The sequence below is a fragment of the Rhinatrema bivittatum genome, chromosome 4 (assembly GCF_901001135.1).
Source record: "Rhinatrema bivittatum chromosome 4, aRhiBiv1.1, whole genome shotgun sequence".
Classification (NCBI taxonomy): domain Eukaryota; kingdom Metazoa; phylum Chordata; class Amphibia; order Gymnophiona; family Rhinatrematidae; genus Rhinatrema; species Rhinatrema bivittatum.
The window spans coordinates 256,475,108-256,498,657 of record NC_042618.1 but is presented as its reverse complement, the minus strand read 5'-3'; the positions used below and the strand labels follow the sequence as shown (position 1 = coordinate 256,498,657).

General features: G+C 43.1%; 1 protein-coding gene across 1 annotated transcript in view; it reads left to right on the top strand.

The window, feature by feature from the left end:
* FBLN1 (fibulin 1) overlaps nucleotides 1-23,550 on the top strand; it is a 326,336-nt gene that overhangs the window by 137,843 nt on the left and 164,943 nt on the right. The window contains exons 11-13 of the mRNA XM_029597486.1: nucleotides 2,869-2,997; nucleotides 6,845-6,970; nucleotides 15,751-15,870. Of these exons, the coding sequence (XP_029453346.1) occupies nucleotides 2,869-2,997; nucleotides 6,845-6,970; nucleotides 15,751-15,870 (375 nt within the window). The remainder of the gene's footprint in view (nucleotides 1-2,868; nucleotides 2,998-6,844; nucleotides 6,971-15,750; nucleotides 15,871-23,550) is intronic.

Sequence of the window (23,550 nt, the reverse complement as noted above, 5' to 3'; positions counted from 1 at the left end):
TCCTTCCTTCATAATAAAGTCTCTATCATACAGCTGTGTCCTACGCTGCTGAGACCACGCCTACCGACGGTGAGGCTCACGGGCCTCCTCCCTGTGGGCGGAGACATCTTTCATCTCTGCCAAAGGTTCACATCCTTACAAAAACATAACAATTATAAACTGGTTAACAGATAGAAGACAACGGGTGATGGTAAATGGAACCTACTCTGAAGAGAGAATGGTGTTAAGTGGAGTGCCTCAGGGTTCGGTGTTGGAACCAGTTCTGTTCAACATCTTCATGAGCGACATTGCGGAAGGGATAGAAGGTAAAGTTTGTCTATTTGCGGATGATACTAATATCTGCAACAGAGTGGACATGCCGAAAGGAGTACAGAGAATGAGACAGGATTTAAGGAAGCTGGAAGAGTGGTTGAAGATATGGCAGCTGGGATTCAATGCCAAGAAATGCAGAGTCATGCATCTGGGGTGTGGTAATCCGAAAGAACTATATGCTTTGGGGGGGGGTGAAGGGCTGATGTGCATGGAGCAGGAGAGGGACCTTGGGGTGATAGTGTCTAACGACCTGAAGTCGACGAAGCAGTGTGGCATGGAGATAGCCAAAGCCAGAAGAATGCTGGGCTGCATAGAGAGAGGAATATCTAGTAAGAAAAGGGAAGTGATAATCCCCTTGTACAGGTCCTTGGTGAGGCCTCACCTGGAGTATTGTGTTCAGTTCTGGAGACCATATCTCAAAGGAGACAGTGACAGGATGGAAGCGGTCCAGAGAAGGGCAACCAAAACGGTGGGTGGTCTCCATCGAATGACTTATGAGGAGAGGTTGAAGAACCTGAATATGTATACTCTGGAGGAGAGGAGGAGCAGGGGTGATATGAAACAGACCTTCAGATACTTGAAAGGTTTTAATGATCCATGGTCATCAACAAACCTTTTCTATTGGAAACAATTTAGTAGAACTAGGGGTCACGATTTGAAACTCCAGGGAGGAAGACTTAGAACCAATGTCAGGAAATATTTCTTCACTAAGAGGGTGGTGGATACCTAAATTGCCCTTCCAGAGGACGTGGTGAAGACTAAAACTGTGAATGATTTCAAAGGGGCATGAGATAAACACAGTGGATCCCTAAAAGGCTAGAGAATGGGAATAAATAAAAAAGCTTAATTGGCACGGAGCAGCCAGTTAGGCTTAAGAGAAACATGGGGATAACCTGCACAGAGTGGCAGTTACTACCTTGGGAAGCTTGCTGGGCAGACTAGATGGACCATTTTGGTCTCTTTCTGCCGTCATTACTATGTTGCTATGTTACTATAATCATCCGCATACAGATGGAAGCACTCCCAAAGACTGATCAACCCCCTACAGATAGGTGCTAAATAGCTGTTAAACAAAAGTGCTGTGTTGATGCTTTCTATGCACGAGATCCTGATTAGGGTCTTTCATAATGGTGGTAACAGCTACATAGGAGGAGTTTGCAAAAAATATTAAAATATGTCCTTAAAGATGAAATAAAAGGGAAAAAAAAGCTAAATTGTCAATGTTAATGGCTGCAGGCATTTTAATTGCAAGTGTAATTGTCACAGATGTGAGTCCTTGGGCTGCGGTGTAGTTGACGCAGCCTAGCGAATGAACCTAATAGGCTCATGCCGACAGCAGGTGGACTCGTTCTTACTAAGACTGGAGCTGGAGCTTTACCTATACCAGCCCATTCCCCAAAGGATGAACCCTTGAGTTCCAGGAGCCAGCAAGGTGTAGACAAAAGTCTGATGAAGTCAAGTCTCGGGCAGAGGTCCAGGCAGGCAGCGAGCAATCAATAGCCTGGTCCAGACCAAGGTTAGGGCAGGCAGTGAGAAAGCAGGTCGAGGTCCAAGCTGGGGTCAGGGGAGACTGCAGTCCAGAAGTCAGGATTTGTAGTAGAGGTCAGAACCAGGAATCAGGCAGAGACGGATGGATAAGACCAGACAGGCCCAGGGGACAAAGACACAGGCAGGGCGGACAGTAAAGTCAACAGAGAAGGCAGGGCAAGGCGAGGAGACAATGAGACAAGGCAGAAAGGTAACAAAGAGGCAAGACAAGACAAAAGGCACAGAGATGAATAGCAACATGCATTGCAAAACAGGAGGACCTGTTGTTGAGGCATTGGTTGAAGTGCAGTTCTGTTTTAAATCCCCGGCCAATGCTAACATTGTCCTCCTGCACAGTTCTCACCATGAGGCTTATTTCAGCTGTTTGATGTGAGCGTGCCCCTAGGGCAACGCATGGGAGCAGGGAAGGAATATGTCTGTGGCCTCCTTGCTGCGGTAATAGTTCTTGAAGTCCCAGGGTGAGTGTGGCTGGGATCACGGGACAGCCCTGTGACCGGCCAAACATTACAATACTTATCTAAACAATTATATTCTGCTAGTACTGCTGCTTTAAAGTAAACGCTGGATAGAGCCTATCATGGTCAGCCACCCTTTTATAGCACAAGGGAAGTTGCTGACCTCTACATATGATGAGCAGGTAGCACCTCATACTGCACTGTATCTGTTAATATTCAATGACAGCAAGGCTACATCTTACTTATCCGCTGAACACTGTGATCCTATACAGCAATAAGTACATGTTTTGGAGTTCTCACAGAAAACCGAGTCTGTGTTCTACTGCATTATGCTGTCATATTAAATGAAAGTTTAAGATGATCTACCTAGGTAATTAGCTGTTCCTTTTTTTGCTAACACAAAGTACTGTGAAATGCAGTGGAATGGCAGAAAATTAGTGGAATGATACACAGTACGCAGACATTATGAGGTCAAACTTGCTCACATATCTAGGCATTATTAGAACAGTAAACTAAGAGAAAATTAAAATAGATATATTTATTCTCTTCCTAGATGTGAATGAGTGTTCAGGACCTTCACATCCATGTGGAGAAGGTCATGTTTGCATTAATACCCCAGGTACTTTCCGCTGCGAGTGCAAGTCTGGCTACTATTTTGATACCATCAGTAGAACATGTGTGGGTAAGTCATAGATGTATTTATGCAAATCATATTTAATATGGCAGCTGCTGGCTATAGGGAAAGCTAATATCTTTGTCCTACATGCATTCTGTGCAAATATGTAGTTTTTGTTTTTCAGTATCTAACATTATAGAGTCATTTGTGACTAGATTGTAAATATCATAGGCATTGCCTAATACCTAAAGTGTCTGTACAATTGACAAAAAGAAACCCAAAAATATTGTGTAGAGGATACGCTTTTAAAAGGCTAAGGAGTGTTTAACAATGTAAACACTATGGCATTTCAAATGCTTCATAAGCATTATCCTCGTCACAAGTATTTATATTGGGAATCATAAGTTCTATGGCTATGTGGCTGTCTATTCAACACATTGCAAACTAGCATTTCATGCTGCCCATCAAGATTTATGCTACAGTAATGTTTGCTGTTAATTTTCTTAACTATTCATGGTGGATGACCTAGAGCTCTTCTCTTGAGAATCCAGCACTTAGTGTACATACAACATGGGATCTATTTAATGTTTGGGTACTTGAAATCTGGATTGGCCACTGTTGGAAATAGGATACTGACTGGGCTTCATCTTAAACCTCCGGGAGGAGCCCGTAGGGACCCGGGCCGCTGGGACTTAGGGTGGGCCCTTGGAGACGATGGTCAAGAAGAAGTCCAAGGTCAAGTGCCAGAGGGTCGTCGCTTACCATTCTGAGGTCACACACCGAGGGAGCACCACTTGCCAGTCCGAAGTCACACACCAGAGAATCACCGCTTGCCAGTCCAAAGTCAAACACCAGAGAATCACTGCTTGCCAGTCCGAAGTCAAACACCAGGAATCACCGCTTGCCAGTCCGAAGTCAGGAACCAGGAACACCAAGACAAGACAGGAACAAGGATCCGAAGTAGAAGAACTCACCGAAGCAAGCAGACCTGACTAACCCAAAAGTTGCCAAGTCAAGGAATGAGCAGAGGAAGCCTCCTTTTATACTTCCTCTGCTCTGGCTCATAGGGAACAGGTGAGTGTAGTTAAAGGGATCAGGCCCCTTTAAATCTGAGGAGGAGGCGCGGCCTCGCACCTAAAGATGGCGGTGGCCATCTTGGATTCTCTCCACGAAGAGAAACGCTGCTGGATGCCGCGAGGGAGGAGCAGGGACGGCTCTCCCTCCGGCGAGCATCACAGGGACCGGTGCCGAAGTGACGGGTCAGGATCAGAGGCCTCCCCCGGAGCTCCCGCAGCGGGTCACCGTCATGGGCCTGGTAGGGGACCGCGGTCGTGGCCTTCCACGGCCGCGGAACACAACACCTACTTACAAATTTCAAACTTGATCTAATTAAACCTCTTTTTAAAAAATATTATATTTTGATTTAAATTCTGAAATTTTTTAGGCGCTGCAAAGTAGATTACATTCAGGTACTGTAGGTATTTCTCTGCCCCTAGAGGGCTCACAATCTAAGTTTCTCTCTGAGGCAATGGAAGTAAAGTAACTTGCTCAAGGTCACAAAAGTGTGGCAGCAGGATTCAAACCCTGGCTTTACTTGGTGCGCAGCCCAGTGCGCTAACAACTAGGCCAATGGTTCTCAACCTTTTTTTCTGTTGGGACACACCTGGCAGATAATGCTTACAAAGGTGACACACTGAACACGTAACATCACAGGGCTAATTGTAAACACATACTCTGCATGCACATGAATCCCCCGCCCCTCTCCCTCCCCAATCAATGAATGCAGAGCAGAACTCGGATACAATTTCCTATATAAAAAAGATATTCTTATTCTGGTGCTATTTCAGTAACAGAAACAAACTCCCTTACTACCAGGCGCATTGTAAAATACAAAAACTGAAAAAAAACAAACCAACCAACCCAGTCAGCACATGTGTAACAAACTTTCCATACCATTGCAACACTAATTCCAAGAATACAAACAGCAATAGCCCTTCCTATGAAAAGGCAGCAGTGCAGCACCAATGCATGTCCTATTGAGAATGAAAAAATGCAACAAAGAAGATTGAAACGAATCCCTACCTAGTAGTAAAATACCTCACCTCAGTCACACATACAGATCCGACCTTCACCAAATACAGAATAAGAGACCACAAATTACAAATGTGAAGACAAAAACTGGAATGGAAACCTCAAACAGCCACTCTGCATGCAGTGCAAAACCAGAGAACTAGAAATAGAAATACATATCCTCCTACACTAAGCAAAGTACAAAGATAGAAGAAATGCACATTCCAAAAACTGACATATTATGGCACCCTGTTACTCCCCTTCCATGCCTCCATCATCCTTCACTTTTCCCAGTTACTCCCTTTCAATCATCTGCTCATGCTCATATCCCTGCCTAGCATTCCTGACCCCCCCCCCCACCCTCTTTGCTGTGCTCCCTCTCTCCCCTGCTTGACTCTCCCTACCCACTTCATCCCATCTTCCTACCTGCCCAGCTACCCCGACCCCCTTTTTTCCATCCCTTCCTCGCTCTGATCTGGGTGAAGGAGGAAACAGCCTCCCACTGGGCCAGAAAGAAGGAAGTGAGAGTAGCCTTCCATCAGGCCCAATGTAAGAGAAATCAACCAACTCCCACCCAGGCTGATGAGAAAGCTATCTGCGACACACCTCCCAGGGCCTCGCGACACACCTGTTGAGAACCACCTCCCTAGGCTACTCTTCCTCCTTTCTATAACTTTGTCCCAGAGTTCTTTTGACAGCGTCTTGGTACTTATGGTTGGTTCTTTGCTCTGAAATGCACTACCCAGAAGAGAGTACCGACAGAAACTGCTCACTTTATCCAGCCATTATGTGAATCTGTACAATTTAAAAGATGTGGGGCCAATTTACTTGGTGTGTGCTTTTGAAGATTTTTACACCAGAGCTTTAAGTATGTAGGATTGCTACAGAAATACACAGGGGTGGACACTTAACCAATCAAGTTATTCCATGTTTTTTTTTCTACTTCACTTCTATGGAATTGTGAAATATATTTTTCACTTGGCATTTGTGGGGTAGGATGCTTAGAGATACACAAAATAAACACTGTTTTAATGCATTTTACTTCCGGGCTACAAGGCAACAAAAGGTGAACATTTTAGAAGGAGATGTAGATTTTCTATAGCCACTGTAGTTTACTAAGCAGCTCATGGGGGATATAATGCTCTCTCTGGAATTGAACCTATTTTATTTTTCATGTATAGAGTGAGAGAAAGGACTCTAAAGTAAATGTCAAAAGTTGTTGAACCAGCTTCCTCTGTTGCAGGGTGCAAAATAGGTGTATAGGACCAGGAAACCTCTCCTTGCCTGCCAGAGGAATGGTTTTACATTTCCCTTCTGGATCAATGGAAACTTAAACCAAAATTTGATTGTGACTGGTGATTTGTGCTATCTTACGATCATTTTTACAGATGTATTCTCCAGAACTGGACATGTAGAGGTCATTTAAATATTCATGAGTTGCAACACAATGGCAACCTATTTGTGCCAAAAAATGGCTTGCACAAAAACTGTGTAGTGCTGTTCATGCCAGAGGCTAAATTTTGTGCCATAAATTTGTGTCCTTAACAGTTTATCTAAGTTTTTCAGTGTCCATATGTAACATAAAATTAAAAAGTTACACAACCATTCACTTCATTCATAATTCTGGAAGTCAGCTTTGAGAAATGTTTGAACCCTGTCCTCCAATTCTAGAAGTTTGTGCAGGGATATTGGAACCTTTATTTGGAATCTGGATAGGTATCACAAACTAGGCAAATCACACTGCAATTTTAAACAAACAATATCCCAAAAGAAATTATAGCAAGTGCTATTTTTCAATGGAGGAAAGAAAAAAGAATGTTGTGTTCCAAATTTTTCATTTCAGATATCAATGAATGCAGACGTTTCCCTGGACGCATTTGTGCTCACAAATGTGAAAATACCCCTGGTTCTTACTTCTGCAGCTGTACTGTGGGCTTTAAACTAGCAGCTGATGGCAGAATGTGTGAAGGTAAGAAATGGCAACAGTTAAAATACAATTTAAACTAATTCATAGAATATATATTTCCAGAATCAGGGAAGCCAAGATGAATCTATGGGAATCAGATTTATGTAAAAAAAAAAAAAAAGAAGTAATTACTTCCAGGAACATTATTTCATAAATTGAAATTCATTGAGTAACAAAAGAGCAAATATAAATGACCCATATATACAAAATTGGGAAAAGATAGTAAATCTATGAAGAAACTATTTGATTGTGAGTATATATTGATATACAAGGTCTGAGGCTTGCATATGAGTGGGACATGACAGATTTCTATGATTGTGTATGAGATATGAGTGAAGACTGAATGTGGTTTGAATGGGTGGTGATTAGGGAAAAATGCAATAGATTGTTTTGGTTGGATTACATAATACATGCCATCTGGTTTCAGAACCATGCATTTTTTTTTTTTAGATGCATTTGTGTTTTTGAAAATGTATGTGTAAAATGTACCAAATAAGGCAATCTGAATAAACAAATTAAAAAAAAAAAAGAAATGACAATTAAAAAGATTAAGCCATCTTTAACAAGAAAAGAAAGGAGCAGGGATTCCAGAGAAAAGTTCCTGGTTAAACGGTATTATTTAAAACACGGGTGGGCAAATTACAGCCCGCAGGCCAAATCAGGCCCATCATTGACTTTTATCCGGCCCGCTAAACTTTTAAAATTTAACATTAGTTGGAGGCCCGCGATGTTTGCCGAGTGCCAATGTCATCAGCAAAGGCTCATGTAGTACCCTTTGAATGATGAGCTGAATCACGCAACGCCGAATTGTGCCCTTTGCTGATGAAGTTGGCACCCAAAGAGGAGGAGGAGGTAAGCACATGGCCAAACATCTCTCCATGTCTGTGCTGTGCAGCATCCTGAAAAAAGATGTGATTGGCTTGCTGTAAGACTTGGAGCAAACCAAACTCATCTTTATTCAGGATGCCGTATGGCACAGATGCTCATCTTCCTGCCCACGTTTCCTCCAGATAAGTGTTGCAATTGGCTCTTACATTTGTTCCCATCCTATACCAGCAAGGAGAGGCCCCGTTGTTGTCGCGCTGGTGGAGTTTCCATTCCCTGCCAGTGAGGATAGTCCTCATTGTCATCGCGCTGGCAGGGTTCCCATCCCTTGCCAGTGAGGAGAGGCCTGGTGCCTCTGTGAGTGGTGAGTAAAGGAAGGGGCAGAGAGGGAAAGAAGGGAAAGTGCTAAGAATGGCAGGGACATGACTGAGTGAGAAGGAGAGGTGAGTGACTGAGTGGGAGTGAAAGGGAGGGAGTGACTGAGGGGCGAGTGAGGGTGAGTGACTAAGAGGGAAGGGTAATGAAGCAAGGAAAAAGGGTGAGTGGAAGTGAGTGACGGAGGGGAAGAGGGTGTGGGGGTTGAGTGAGAGAGAAGGAGGGTGAATGACTGAAGGTGAGTAAAATGGATGTGAAAAGGAAGGAGGAAGTAGAAGAGGGGAGTGAGAAGAAGAGAGGGTAGTATGTGTAAAAGAGGAGGAAGTTTGTGTGTACCCTCCTCTCCTTCCCCCTACTAATCCAAGACTACAATCTCAGGGTTACCTGAAGTGAAAAGTTTCTAGATATGGAGGAGGAGGTGAATATTTTTTACCCTTATTTTTTTATTGGGTGTTTTGAAATATTTGATTGATTTGGGGGAAATGTTTAAAGTTTTTTTTTTTATTGTTATCCTTAATTATTAGGTGTTCTATTTGTTTTGAAATATGCTTTTTCTTAGTATGGTTTTCTCACTGTTATGATTGATTTATATTTCTTGACTTTGTTTTATGAGGAATGGTGATATTTCTGTTTCTGATTTTATTGCACTGCATATGTGTGGCTTTTAGTGGTATCCAGTCCAGTTTTTTGTCTACACCTTACTATTTATACTTTATAGCCTTCATTTGTGACTGAGGTTTGCTAGCTATATTTGTTAGGTTGAAGGCTTTTCTGATTTTGGTAAAGGTACCTGCTGGATACTGAAATGCCTGCAGTGAGTGGTAGAATTTGATTGCTGTGTCAAAGACCCGCTCTGTCATGCCCTACAGCCCCCTGCCCCACCCTACCCCACCCACCCTCAGGCCCTCGTTGCACTCAGCAACTTGTAATGCAGCCCCTGCACCAAAACGTTTGCCCACCTCTGATTTAAAATGGTAATTTATGGAAGATCCACTCAAAGTTAACCCTGTTGGTTAACTTTGAGTGGAAAGATATCAAACATCCAAAAATTCAGTATCATGTGCTGAAATCAAATGCTTTCAAAATATTAAGTCTTTTAAAAAAATTAGTCCAAACAAAAAACATCAACTGTTTCTGGTCTTAAAACACTAGGGGCCTGATTTTTAAAAAGCATTTACATGCTTAAAATTGGGTTTTACATGTGTAGGCAAACCTACAAAGCCTATGCCATCAGCTGGCAAATGCGTCCTGGAGCAGGACAGACTGGAGCTTCACCTATTCCAGCCACCGCCCTCACTGGTTAAACCCTTGAGTTCTAATGGCTGGCAGGACTTATATGGGTCCCTAAGGCAGTTGATCAAGAACAAGCAGAGGTCCAGTTCAAGTGGCAGGCAAGTGTAGTCAGGTCCAGGCGCCAGGCAAGCATAGTCACATCCAAATCCAAAGCAGGAGTTCAATACCAGGAGTTCATGCCAAGGAGAGGACAAGGACAGATCGGAAAGTCTGGACAAGGCAACAGGTACCGAGAAGGCAGGAGACCCATTGCGAAGGTAATAATAGGGAGTCAGCTGGGGCTTAAGTACGCAGCTGCGCTGACATCATCTTTGGGTGCCAACCAGGACTTTCCTGCTATGGAGCCTTTAAATACAGGTCTGATGCATGCGCACATGCCTAAGGGGCCAGCAGGAGAGAGGTGGCCTGAAAGTGTCGGCGGTATCTCTGCCACGAAGATAGCCTGGCAATGTCAGGCAGCGGTTGAGGTAAGCATGGCTAGTCTCAGGGCTATTCCGCAGCCAGCCAAACATAACAGTACCACCTCTCCAAAGTGCCCTCTCCAGACTTCTGGGCTTAGTAAGGATGTGCATTCATTTTCGCTGTATCGGCAATCTGCAAAGTATATGACCCTATTCGTTATATTCGTGGGGAGGCAAAACGCATGGCGACTCCCCACGAATATAACTTATCATGCATTTAATCCGTTGTGTGGCGCATGGTGCGCGCGCGCGCTTTTCTTCGCCACCATTTGGAATCAAAGGATGCCATTTCGCTGTATCCACTATCCAGAGCCAAAAACCAGCCCTTTCCAATGAGTCATCAGTGACTCATAGGAAAGGGTCGGACAGGTTGGCACGGATACCGGAATGCAGCGTATCAGCGCTTACATTTTGTGAAATGCACTGAATGCAGCCAATCGCACTGTCATTCAGTGCTCGGTGACGATTTTACTGATGACTCAGCACTATATATACTTCAGCACGAGGCGTGCCACGCACTTTCTTTGCAGGGGTGGTGTGGGAAGGTGGGCTTTGTGGAAGGAGGCTGCACTGAGAGCTAGCTAGGCTAGTTAGTAAAGAGAAAAAAAGCTATTTATTCTTTATTTGGCTGCAGTGCCTGTGCCAGCTATGTTTGTGTTTTAAGCAGTTTATTATTTAGGTGATCTGAGACGGTCTCTCTGTGCTAGGGAGAGAAGCTGCTAGCAGTGCCATTTTTTTTCATTCACCTCTGGGCTAGGCTGCAAGCAAGCAATATTTGGGTGTTGTGGCTGGGAGAGATATATTCAATTTTGCTAGAATTTGCATTGGAAAATATATGTCATGGATTTTCTTGCTGTGCCAACAATTCCAGCTTTTTTAAACTGAGTTTGTTTAATTCAACTCACTCAGTCTCTCTGTGCACTGGGCTTCAGTGGACACTGGGTAGTTTAACAGAATGAACTGTATTATTGGGACAGTCTGTGCAGGGAAATCCCCAGTCTGCCTCTTTTGAGCTTACAAGCAAGCTCTGTGTGTGCCCACCACACACGTTACATTACTGCATAGCAAATAATACAAAAACTAGGGGGCACTCCATGAAGTTAGTAAATACCACTTTCCTAGCATGTAGCCAGATGGACTCAGAACAAGTGGGTATAGTGTGCTCGTGCTAGCAGTTGGAGACGAATCTGACGTCAGCACGGGTACATATACCCCCACAGGAAGTGTAGCAACTCAGTAATTTCCATCTCCAAAGCAGTTTGGAGCTCCTGCACGCTCGCTGAGCGTGTTTTCCAAATCTACTTTCTATTTTCTACTTTCTACTTACTAAATTTCTCAGAAGGGACAACACCGCGGCAGACTTCCTCAGCAGGGAAAGCCTAAATCCGGGAGAATGGCAGCTGTCTCCCACAGCCTTCCAGATGATTGTGGATCGGTGGGGGACTCCGGACATGGACTTACTAGCGGACAGATCCAATGTTCAAGAACCCAGATATTTCAGCCGCAAGCGGGATCTGTTCTCCCATGGGATTGATGCTCTGGTTCTGCCATGGCCTCCAGGGACTCTGCTATACGCCTTTCCTCCGTGGCCCCTGCTGGGTGCCCTGATACGCAAGATTCAGAGGCACAGAGGCCTAGTTCTTCTAGTGGCACCAGACTGGCCAAGAAGACCCTGGTACGCAGACATGAGAAGACTACTGACAGGGAAGCCTCTTCCCCTGCCTCCTCTCAGGGACCTGCTACATCAAGGTCCCATCCTCCACGAGGATCCAGCTCAATTCTCTCTTACGGTCTGGCCATTGAGAGGGCTAGACTGAAGAAAAGAGGTTACTTGGAGCCGGTGATAGATACACTCCTCCGAGCTCGCAAGTTTTCCACATCCCTCACCTACATAAGGATCTGGAGAGTATTTGAAGCCTGGTGCGACACTCATGGCACCAATCCACATGCGACCACAATTCCTATTGTTCTGGATTTCCTGCAAGATGGGCTTCAGAAGGGTCCCTCCCTAAGCTCCATCAAGGTTCAGGTGGCTGCGTTGTCTTGCTATGGTCCCAGGAGGGAGGGCAAGACCATTGCCACGCACCCAGATGTTTCCCGTTTCCTGAAAGGAGTCAAGCACATTCTTCCACCACTGAAGTGGCCAGTGCCCCTGTGGAACCTCAACCTAGTTTTGGATTTCCTCGCGGGATCCACCTTCAGACCCCTTTGGGGCCTGTCTCTCCGTTCGCTAACTTTGAAGATGGTTTTCTTGCTCGCAGTGTGTTCCGCACGCCGCATCTCAGAGCTACAAGCGTTGTCCTGCCGGGATCCCTTTCTCAGAATCACTCCAGAAGCTATCCATCTTCGCACGGTTCCTTCTTTCTTACCTAAAGTAGTCTCACAATTTCACCTCAACCAAACCATATTTTTGCCAACCACGGCAGGTTTGAAGAAATCAGAAGAAGGGCGTTTGCTATGCCATCTTGACATCGGCAGATTGCTGCCCAGATACCTAGACAAGACAGAAGCAGTACGTAAGACAGACCATCTGTTCGTCCTCCACAGCGGGAAGAAGCAAGGGGAAGTGGCCTCTCGGCCCACCATAGCCCGCTGGATCAAGGAAGTTATCAGAGCGGCCTACGTAGAGGCCGGGAAGTCACCACCTCTGCAGGTCAAGGCTCATTCCACCAGAGCGCAAGCGGCCTCTTGGGCAGAATCTAGGATGCTGTCGCCCGCAGAGATATGTAAGGCGGCAACATGGTCCTCCCTCCATACCTTTTCCAGATTTTACCGTCTGGATGTTCAGGCCAGGGAGGACACAGCATTTGCGAGGGCGGTCCTACGCGAGACTCAGGCAGCCTCCCGCCCAGTCCGGGAGCAAAGCTTTTGTACATCCCACTTGTTCTGAGTCCATCTGGCTACACGCTAGGAAATGTTGAGATAACTTACCTGATAATCTCCTTTTCCTTAGTGTAGACAGATGGACTCAGCATCCCGCCCGGCTGCCGGTGTACATGGGTTTCACCGATTCAAGGTACACCATGTCATTTTCTTACATAAGAGCGTCCCCTCTACCAGGTGTCGACGCCTTCCGGTTGGAAACGCTGGCGGTCTCCAGCTACTCTCAATCGGTCAGGGGAATCCTGTTTCACTAATTCATTGATCGTCAGTACACATATATCCATAACAGCTTTTGCAAGGAAGATTACTGAGTTGCTACACTTCCTGTGGGGGTATATGTACCCGTGCTGACGTCAGATCCGTCTCCAACTGCTAGCACGAGCACACTATACCCACTTGTTCTGAGTCCATCTGTCTACACTAAGGAAAAGGAGATTATCAGGTAAGTAATCTCAACAATTTAAAACAAATCAGAGAAAATACCTTTTCACTCGGGTAGATTTTAAAAGGTGCGTGCTCCTGAGCTGAAGTAAGTTGCATGCTCCGGGACAGCGAACAATGGCACTGTCCTGGCCCGCCCCTCCCTGGGCCCCCGGCCCGCTCCTTCCAAGAGGCTCGGCACTTGAGCACGTACCGGCCTTTACACATGTGGCCAGGCCTCTTGGAAAATTTGCCTGGTGCGTGTAAGGCTCGGCTACGCGCGTAAAGACCAGAATTTACGTGTGCCAGACATTGAAAATCTGCCCATTTGTGCACAATTAAGCTCTGGAATTCATTTCCAGAGGATGTGGTAAAGGCAGCTGGCTTAGCTGAGTTTAAAAAGTGGTTGGAGAAGTTACTGCTGGAAAAATCCATAAACTTATTAACCAGATAGACTTTGGAAAAGCCACTACTTAGCCATGGGCATTAACAGCATGGGATCTATCTATTGTTTGGTATCCTGGCTGCTAGGTACTTGTGATCTGGATTAGCCACTGTTGGAAACTGAATACTGAGCTTGATGGACCCTCGGTTTGACCCAGTATGGCTATTCTTATGTACTAAATCTAATTTTTGCTTATATTGTGACTCTGGTTTGTTAAGAGCAGGCCAGCTCTTTAAGAAGAAAGTTTTTCTTTACATGTAAGATCATACGGAGCTATATAAGGTTAATAATTTTTCCGTTTTTCAATATTTACAGCTAAAGAGCTGGTTCCTTAAAGACCCTATGATATCACGCTGTGGCAGGGGGATAACATCTGTTGAAAAATTGATAAATAGTCTTCTGGGAAATAAAGACTTGATTTTCCCTTGTATAACATTGTATCAGACACTGGGAAGAACATGTTGTAAAGTCTTGAAGAGAGTTGGATTGGGGATTTAGGTTTTTGTATATTTGAAGAGGAGTAGAGTAGTATATGTATCCAGTTACAAAAAGGGAATTTGATTAGTGCTAATATTAAGGAGAATAGCCATAAAATCCTTTACGTTGGTAAAACTTCGTAAAATTTGAATTCAACTTCATCCTAGGTATTGGAGGAACTGTGGTGAAAGAGGAACTTTTGTCCATGTTTCTGGGGATGCCCAGTTAGTAAAATCTGTTGGGTTGAGCTCATATCTTGGATTTGTAAAATTACTAATACACATCTCCCATTGAATCTAGCTACAGTCTTATTGGGACATAGGTTGCATTTTTGCCTGATAGCTCTAATTCCCCTTTTTTAGTTTCATATATGTTCATAGCTTTTAGAAGGCGTGTGGCTCTGCACTTGAATTCCTCAGATAGGCCTTCTTTTGTTTTCCTGGGTCCAGAGCCTATGGTATGTTTATAGGAAGAATAAATTAACAGATAAAATTAGGGACATGTATCCTATTGTTGAAGTATTTGGGGGCTGTTTTTGAAGTTTATGGGTAAAGATGATGGATGTTATCAGTAAATGAGGGTCGGTTCTATCTCTTTTATCCAAAAACGTGCTGTGGAGCATATATTTTTTTTCTTTTCTCTTTCTCTGTATGATATTCCTTGGATGAGGGTTCCATCCCCAGATTTCTTTTCAAACATATGGGATGTTGTTAGTGATGACTATCCTTGTTATATTGTATTTATATTTGTACTAGGTATTCTATTGTATTCCAGTTTGATTTCTTATTTCCTCTTATTTTGTTTTTGCAAGGAATTTGTGCCTGAATCTTCTCTTCTCGCTTATGAATAAGTTGGAAATAGATATCTAGCCTATGTATGTTGTTACTATGTTTTCAATAAAATGTTTTAAAAAAAGCATGTATGGCTTTGTGAGTTTGTATGACTGTCAGGATCTATTGTTTTGATGTAACTGCTGCTGCTCTCTGCAACCCCTCCAGAAGCTGGCACCTTAGCTGACTACTTCATCTGCCCAATGCTTAAGCCAATCCTGCTTGCCTGGTGGAGACTAGGGATGTGCATTTGTTTCATCCGTTTCCTATACAAGCATGTAATATGAAACGTATGAAACATATGAAACGAATGCACATCTGATTGACATGTAATGGGAAACGTATGAAACGGATGAAACGAATGCACATCCCTAGTGGAGACATATCTTGGTTCTTTTTCTATTATAGCAGGGTTGAAATGGTGGAATTCACTCCCTCTGGAACTTAGGGAAGAAAAGGGTTACCTATCCTTTAGGAAAATGTTAAGGCTGATCTTAGGAAGAAGTTAAAGTAGAAGCATTCCCATAGCAAATTTGGCTAGTAGGGAATTTGTTCTTTTCTCACAGATGAGTATATGCATGGGTGGTATGGACTGGGATGGACAATTATTAGGATTAATCAGATTTCAATCCTTGTTTGTTTTTATTAGGTATGTCTTGATGTTATTTTACTGTATATTATGTTTGGATATGCAGAATAAAGACATGCAAACAATAAATACATTAAATTAAGAACCACATGAAGTAGTATTATAAGAGTATCTTTTTGTTTTAGATGTGGATGAATGCAATGACCATCCCTGCAGCCAACAGTGTGCTAATGTATATGGCTCTTACCAGTGCTACTGTTACCGAGGTTATCAGCTCAGTGATGTGGATGGAATCACATGCGAAGGTATGACATTAACCAATTAAAAGAGGTCCATGTGAAACACTAAGTGTAGCCCCATTTATCTGAAATGTGTAGGGATCCCCCACTGTCCCAGGGCCAAATCTTTACACTGTCTCTCAAGTCCCAAACTATTCCGGGCATGGATTCTGCTAATGGGGGAGAGGCTGAACCTCCAGGACCCAAGGCATAAAGGTGCAAACCTCTTCACTGCGTGTATGTTTTTATATTTCAGTGTAGGTTCAATTAATTGACAGGTAGGATATTCTGGTTGGGTGTTCCAAATAAAGTAAGTAGTTCAGTTTAATCAATTTGTACCAACAGCATTGTACTCTGTTACACCCATGTCCCAGACTGGTATATTTCATTATACTTCTCTTCTCTCTGCGGATATGTCTCTTAGTACTGCGTCCTGAAATGTTCTTACCCTCCAGGATTTGGAATAAGTGTCCCAGGTGAGTGGGGGGGGTATCCTAGGTATAATGGGGTCTCTTCAACCATAGTACCTGAGGTCCGGGGGGGGGGGGGGGGGGGGGTTTGTCTCCAGATGTCACAAACTTTTTACTTTTGATCTCTCAAAACAGCACAGTTTAATTTCTCTGACTGAAAGGTCCTGTGTCCAGGAAAGGCCAGCTCTTCTCCTTTTCCCAACCACTGGTTAGGAAGAGTAGCAGCAGAAACTTCCTCCCAATGTAAAAGGCAAAACTTTTCTTAAAAAAAAAAAAAAAAAAAAAAATCAGCATCCAAAATTCTCTTGTGGCAAATCACTACTCTCCCTCCATAGGTTGTGAGGTGAGCACAGCACGTTTTCTGTACCCTTGTCCTTCACAAGGCAGAACTTTTCCCTTCCTGAGCCAGAACCATTCACAAAAGAAAAAAACTTCAAAAATTAACTACCAGGAAAATCATCCACTTACCGAATAAAAAGGAAGCAAGTCTTCCAGGCAGATTGGAAAGGGATGTGCTTCTCCCCTTTGGCAAAGTTGCTGGCCATGGGGCCTAAAACTGGAAACAAAAGCCAGGCCAGGGGAAAAAAATCCCAGAGCCCAGAACAGAGATTCACCAGAAATCCAAAAATGGCTCTCAAAAACGATTACTCTTACAAACTAAGACAACTCCTTCCAGACTGGATGGATACTGAATAGGGAAGTGCTTCTCCCCTTCTCCATGGTTTCAGACCATGAAGCCTAAATTGGGAAGCTGGTGAAATGAGCTCCTCAAATCCCAACTAAAAAATGCCTCACAACTTGATATACCCTACTGCAGTTATGCAGGTGGGAGATACCATTCCTAGGATCCTTGAAGAAGAGGCTGATTAGGAGTGGTATACTCCCTCCTCACTCCCTGCCCAAAGCCTAAGCTGGGGACATCTAGTGGAGACTTAGGGAGGTCTCTACAGTTAAGTAGTTAGGTCGTAATCATGAAAAGTATTACATTTTATTAATATCATGCTTCACCATACACGTTGTCCAAAGGGTGTTATTGCATATTAATATAACTAAAATCAAAAGAATTCAGTACAAGCATACATAATCTTAAAAAAAAAATCAATCATAAAAATAAAGAAAAATAACCTGTAAAATAAGGTGGTCACACTAAATATTGTGTATATACAATGGCACCTGGTGGGGCAAGAGCAACTGGAGATCGCTTCTGTTCTGCTTTCTTATTCAGCCCCATAGATGAAATAGGGAATGGTGGGGGGAGGGGTGGAATTAACTTTATTGGGGGTGCTTTGACAGTAGTGGCAGGGGATGCATTCCGAAACAAAAGGAGAAACCCATCAAATGTCTTTGGACTTTTCATTTTGAATCAACGCAAAATGAAATGCAGTGTTTTGTTGTATTTTTTAATGCAATTTCAAAACAAATGCCAACTCCTACCCAACAATGCATGAACAACCATTTTCATATGTTACCCTTTTGTTTGAGAAGACATTTTGAATAAATGCAGATTTGTGTAGAATGTCCTGTGTGTTGGTATCATTTTTGTTTCCAGAGAGAATTGTCAGAAGATGTAATACCTCAAGGGCCTGTGGTTATCTTTTACAGTGTTATCTCTTGTACATGAGTTTCATCTTCGAGCCATAAAGTTTGTTGGCAGCCAACCCTTGAAATAATGCACACAGAAGAAACTTAACATCTAATATGAGGCAGATGTTACATTTTTGGCATTATCAATTGTACAGGAGAACATACTAAGCTATTTCCTGTGCGAATATTAAAGTCTTATTTGCTTGTGACATTCCTTCATTTACATGCGTAGAGATGCTGATTTAGAATTACTTGTGCTAATGTCTTTTCATACCATTTTAACCTGCACAATAACAGGGTAATTTTCAAAGGAAAATGCAAATGCAACATACCATCATAGTAATTTTCAAAAACCCTTTTACCTGCTTTTGAAAATTACTACAATGAATGCTATTGAATTGTCAATAGGTTTTACCCATGTTAAGTACACATAAAGTGGGTAAAATGGGCTTTTAAAAATTACTATATTATGTTACATTTCCTTGCTCTACAATCTTTTTCTTTCAAATTCTACTTCCAAAAAGACTAATCTTCTTAACAAAATTACCAGAGTAATTGTCCTTGGCCCTTTTTTGTTGTGGTCTGTCACCTTTGGCATGGTTCATCTAATTTAGGTCATAGGAAATTCTTTAGGGGGAAATCCCTCCATTACAACATAAGCCCAGCTGTTTAATTAAATGGATGCTTTGTAGTTTTCAGGGTAATTTTCTAAAGTGTGTGTATAAAAGTACTAATACATATTTTACATGTAAAATAATTACAAAGTGTGAGCACTTACCACAGTCTGGGGTAGATTTTAAATCCCTGGGACGCGTGTAAGTCCCGGGGCTTCATAAAAGGGGCGGGAGGGGGCGTGTCCAGGGTGTTCCGGGGGCAGGGGGCGGTCCAGGGTGGGTCCGGGGGCGTGGCGACTGTTCAGGGGTGGGCCAGGAGGGTGGTCCCGAGTCCCCCGGCACTGCGACCTGTGCCGGGGGATGCCGGGGCGGCGCGCACAAGTTACGCCTGCTTCAAGCAGGCGAAACTTGCCCAACAAAGGTGGGGGAGGGGATTTAGGTAGGGCTGGGGGGTGGGGTAGATAGGGGAAGGGAGGGGAAGGTGGGGGAACGCGGAAGGAAAGTTCCCTCCGAGGCCGCTCTGATTTCGGAGCGGCCTCGGAGGGAATGGAGGCAGGCTGCGCGGCTCGGTGCGCGCAGGCTGCCAATTTTGCGCAGCCTTGTGCGCGCCGACCCCGGATTTTATAAGATATGCGCGGCTTCGTGCGTATCTTATAAAATCTAGTGTACTTTTGTTCGCGCCAGTGGCGCGAACAAAAGTACAAGCACACGTATGTTTTGAAGATCTACCTCTTTGTGTAGAGGCAGGTATTTTGTAAAGTATCTACGCATCAAAATAGCATATTGTGTGCATGCTAGTTTATAAATATCAAGGGTACATGTGTGTTTTTAGTTTCATGCATTCATTTTACTGGGGGGAAAAAGGGGTGATATAGGGACATTTCAGGGTGGGGTTCAGAAATACATACGGTAGTTGCTATTTTGTAAGAAAGAACAAGGGGGAATGCCGACAGTCACTCAGCAGTGCATGGTTTGGAGAAATGTATCCTTGAAGGATACTAATGAAAAAGGAGAGTTAGGGCATCCCATCAGAGAGGTTCCGTTAAAAGCAAACATAGTTCATATGCCTATATGTAAAATATCACCAAAGCTAATGATTTCCGAATTATCCCAAACAACTGAAAAGCAGGTTGTTAATACAAACAAAAAACACACTTTGAAATGTCTGTATGCCAATGCCAGAAGTCTAAGAAGTAAGATGGGAGAGTTAGAGTGTATAGCAGCAAATGATGAGATTGACATAATTGGCATCACAGAGACTTGGTGGAAGGAGGATAACCAATGGGACAGTGCTATATCAGGGTACAAATTATATCGCAATGATAGGGAGGATCAACTTGGTGGGGGTGTGGCACTTTATGTCCGGGAGGGTATAGAGTCCAACAGGATAAAGATCATACAAGAGACTAAATGCTCAGTAGAATCTATATGGGTAGAAATCCCATGTGTGTTGGGTAAGAGTATAGTGATAGGAGTATACTACCGTCCACCTGGACAAAATGGTCAGACAGATTATGAAATGCTAAGAGACATCAAGGAAGCTAACCAATTTGGCAGTGCAATAATAATGGGAGATTTCAATTACCCCAACATTGACTGGGTAAATGTAACATCAGGACTTGCTAGAGACATAAAGTTCCTGGATGTAATAAATGACTGCTTCATGGAGCAATTGGTTCAGGAACCAACAAGAGAGGGAGCTATTTTAGATTTAATTCTTAGTGGAATGCAGGATTTGGTGAGAGAGGTAATGGTGGTGGGGCCACTTGGCAACAGTGATGATAACATGATCAAATTTAAACTAATAACTGGAAGTTATTAGTAAATCTGTAGCTCTAACATTAAACTTTCAAAAGGGAAACTTTGATAAAATGAGGAAAATAACTGAAAAAACTGAAAGGTGCAGCTGCAAAGGTTAAAAGTGTTCAACAGGCATGGACATTTTTAAAAATACAATACTAGAGGTGCAGTCCATATGTATTCCACACATTAAGAAAGGTGGAAAGAAGGCAAAACGATTACCGTCATGATTAAAAGGTGAGGTGAAAGAGGCTATTTTAGCCAAAAAATCATCCTTCAAAAATTGGAAGAAGGATCCATCTGAAGAAAATAGGATAAAACATAAGCATTGTCAAGTTAAGTATAAACATTGATAAGACAGGCGAAGAGAGAATTTGAAATGAAGTTGGCCATAGAGGCAAAAACTCATAATAAAAACTTTAAAAAATATATCTGAAGCAAGAAACCTGTGAGGGAGTCGGTTGGACCATTTAGATGACCGAGGGGTTAAAGGGGCACTTAGGGAAGATAAGGCCATTGCAGAAAGACTAAATTAATTCTTTGCTTCCGTGTTTACTAATGAGGATGTTGGGGAGATACCAGTTCCGGAGATGGTTTTCAGGGGTGATGAGTCAGACGAACTGAACGAAATCTCTGTGAACCTGGAAGATGTAGTAGGCCTGATTGACAAACTAAAGAGTAGCAAATCACCTGGACCGGATGGTATGCATCCCAGAGTTCTGAAGGAACTAAAAAATGAAATTTCAGACCTATTAGTAAAAATTTGTAACCTATCATTAAAATCATCCATTGTAACTGAAGACTGGAGGGTGGCTAATGTAACCCCAATATTTAAAAAGGGCTCCAGGGTTGATCCGGGAAACTACAGACCGGTTAGCCTGACTTCAGTGCCAGGAAAAATAGTGGAAAGTGTTCTAAACATCAAAATCACAGAACATATAGAAAGACATGGTTTAATGGAACAAAGTCAGCATGGATTTACCCAAGGGAAGTCTTGCCTAACAAATCTGCTTCATTTTTTTGAAGGGGTTAATAAACATGTGGATAAAGGTGAACCGGTAGATGTAGTGTATTTGGATTTTCAGAAGGCATTTGAAAAAGTCCCTCATGAGAGGCTTCTATGAAAACTAAAAATTCATGGGATAGGAGGCGATGTCCTTTCATGGATTACAAACTGGTTGGGGGACAGGAAACAGAGAGTAGGATTAAAAGGTCAATTTTCTCAGTGGAAGGGGGTAGATAGTGGAGTGTCTCAGGGATCTGTACTTGGACAGATGCTTTTCAATATATATATATAAATGATCTGGAAAGAAATACGACGAATGAGGTTATCAAATTTGTGGATGATACAAAATTATTCAGAGTAGTTAAATCACAAGAGGACTGTGATACATTACAGGAGGACCTTCCAAGACTGGAAGATTGGGCATCCAAATGGCAGATGAAATTTAATGTGGACAAGTGCAAGGTGTTGCCTATAGGGAAAAATAACCCTTGCTGTAGTTACACGATGTTAGGTTCCATATTAGGAGCTACCACCCAGGAAAAAGATCTAGGCATCATAATGGATAATACTTTAAAATCGTCGGCTCAGTGTGCTGCAGCAGTCAAAAAAGCAAACAGAATGTTAGGAATTATTAGGAAGGGAATGGTTAATAAAATGGAAAATGTCCTAATGCTTCTATATTGCTCCATGGTGAGACCGCACCTTGAATACTGTGTACAATTCTGGTCACCGCATCTCAAAAAAGATATAGTTGCGATAGAGAAGGTACAGAGAAGGGCAACCAAAATGATAAAGGGGATGGAACAGTTCCCCTATGAGGAAAGGCTGAAGAGGTTAGGGCTGTTCAGTTTGGAGAAGAGACGGTTTAAAGGGGATATGATAGAGGTCTTTAAGATCATGAGAGGTCTTGAACGAGTAGATGTGACTCGGTTATTTTCACTTTTGAATAATAGAAGACTAGGGGGCATTCCATGATAGAAAAGATTTTCAATAAATAAATAATCAAGTTTACTTGGGGGCAGATTTTCAAAGGGGTACGTGCATAAGATACGCGCGTACCCCCCCGAAAACCTGCCGCAAATTCCCCCTGCGCGCGCACGCAAGTCCCGGGGCTTTCCGGGGGGGGGGGGAGGCGTGTCGTGCATATCGCAGTGGCGCGTCATCTGGGGGCGGGGCCGTGGGCGTGGTTCCGGCCCGGGGGCATTTCGGGGGCATGGCCGAGGCCTCCGAAACTGCTCCTGGGCTGGGGAATCGCGCGGCTGGAGCGCCGACCCCGGATTTTAAAGGATACGCGCGGCTACGCGCGTATCTATTAAAATCCGGCGTACTCTTGTTTGTGCCTGGTGAGCGAACAAAAGTACATGCGGGCGTACTTTTTTAAAATCTACCCCTTAGGGAATAGCCACTGCTATTAATTGCATCAGTACATGGAATCTTCTTAGTATTTGGGTACTTGCCAGGTTCTTGTGGCCTGGTTCGGCCTCTGTTGGAAACAGGATGCTGGGCTTGATGTACCCTTGGTCTGACCCAGCATGGCAATTTCTTATGTTCTTAGATATTCAAAATTTGTACACATTTACGCCTGCTAATTGACTAGCGCAAGTGAAATTGGACTTGTCCATTGTCTGCAGTTTTTGGGTAGGATGTCTGAATGAACTGGTGGGGATTCAGGGTGAAGTGGTAGAGGATACTGGTGAACTGGAGTCTGGGTGAACTGGCGGAGGTATCAGCAAACTGATGATTCCAAATATTTGTACATGCTTTATAAAATACCTGCCCCTTTTTTAAAAAATTTGGATGTTTATTCACAGTTTCACAGTTATTTTGCATGCATAACATTTGCATGTATGTTTATAACATGGATAAAAAAAATGTTTTCTTGCATTGGAAATATACTTTCTCTTTTGAAGGTGGCATTATTTATCTCTTTGCAGCCAAGATATTTTTATGTTCAGCATTAAGTAGAGTATGTCTTTTTTTTTTCTTTTTAAAGCTTTTATTGCAAATTTGTAAAACATTACAATGTACATTCATGATAAACCATAAACAAAACCAATACTTGTGAAGTACGTGCTCATTACAGAAAGTCTTTTTAATTATGAATTTTTTTACTGTAAACCGCTGCAATCTCTCTTGAAGCAAACAGTAGAGAAATATTATAAAGAAAATATATGCATGTACTAAAACATGCATGCATATATTTGGAGCAGAAATGCACATTATTTTATAAACT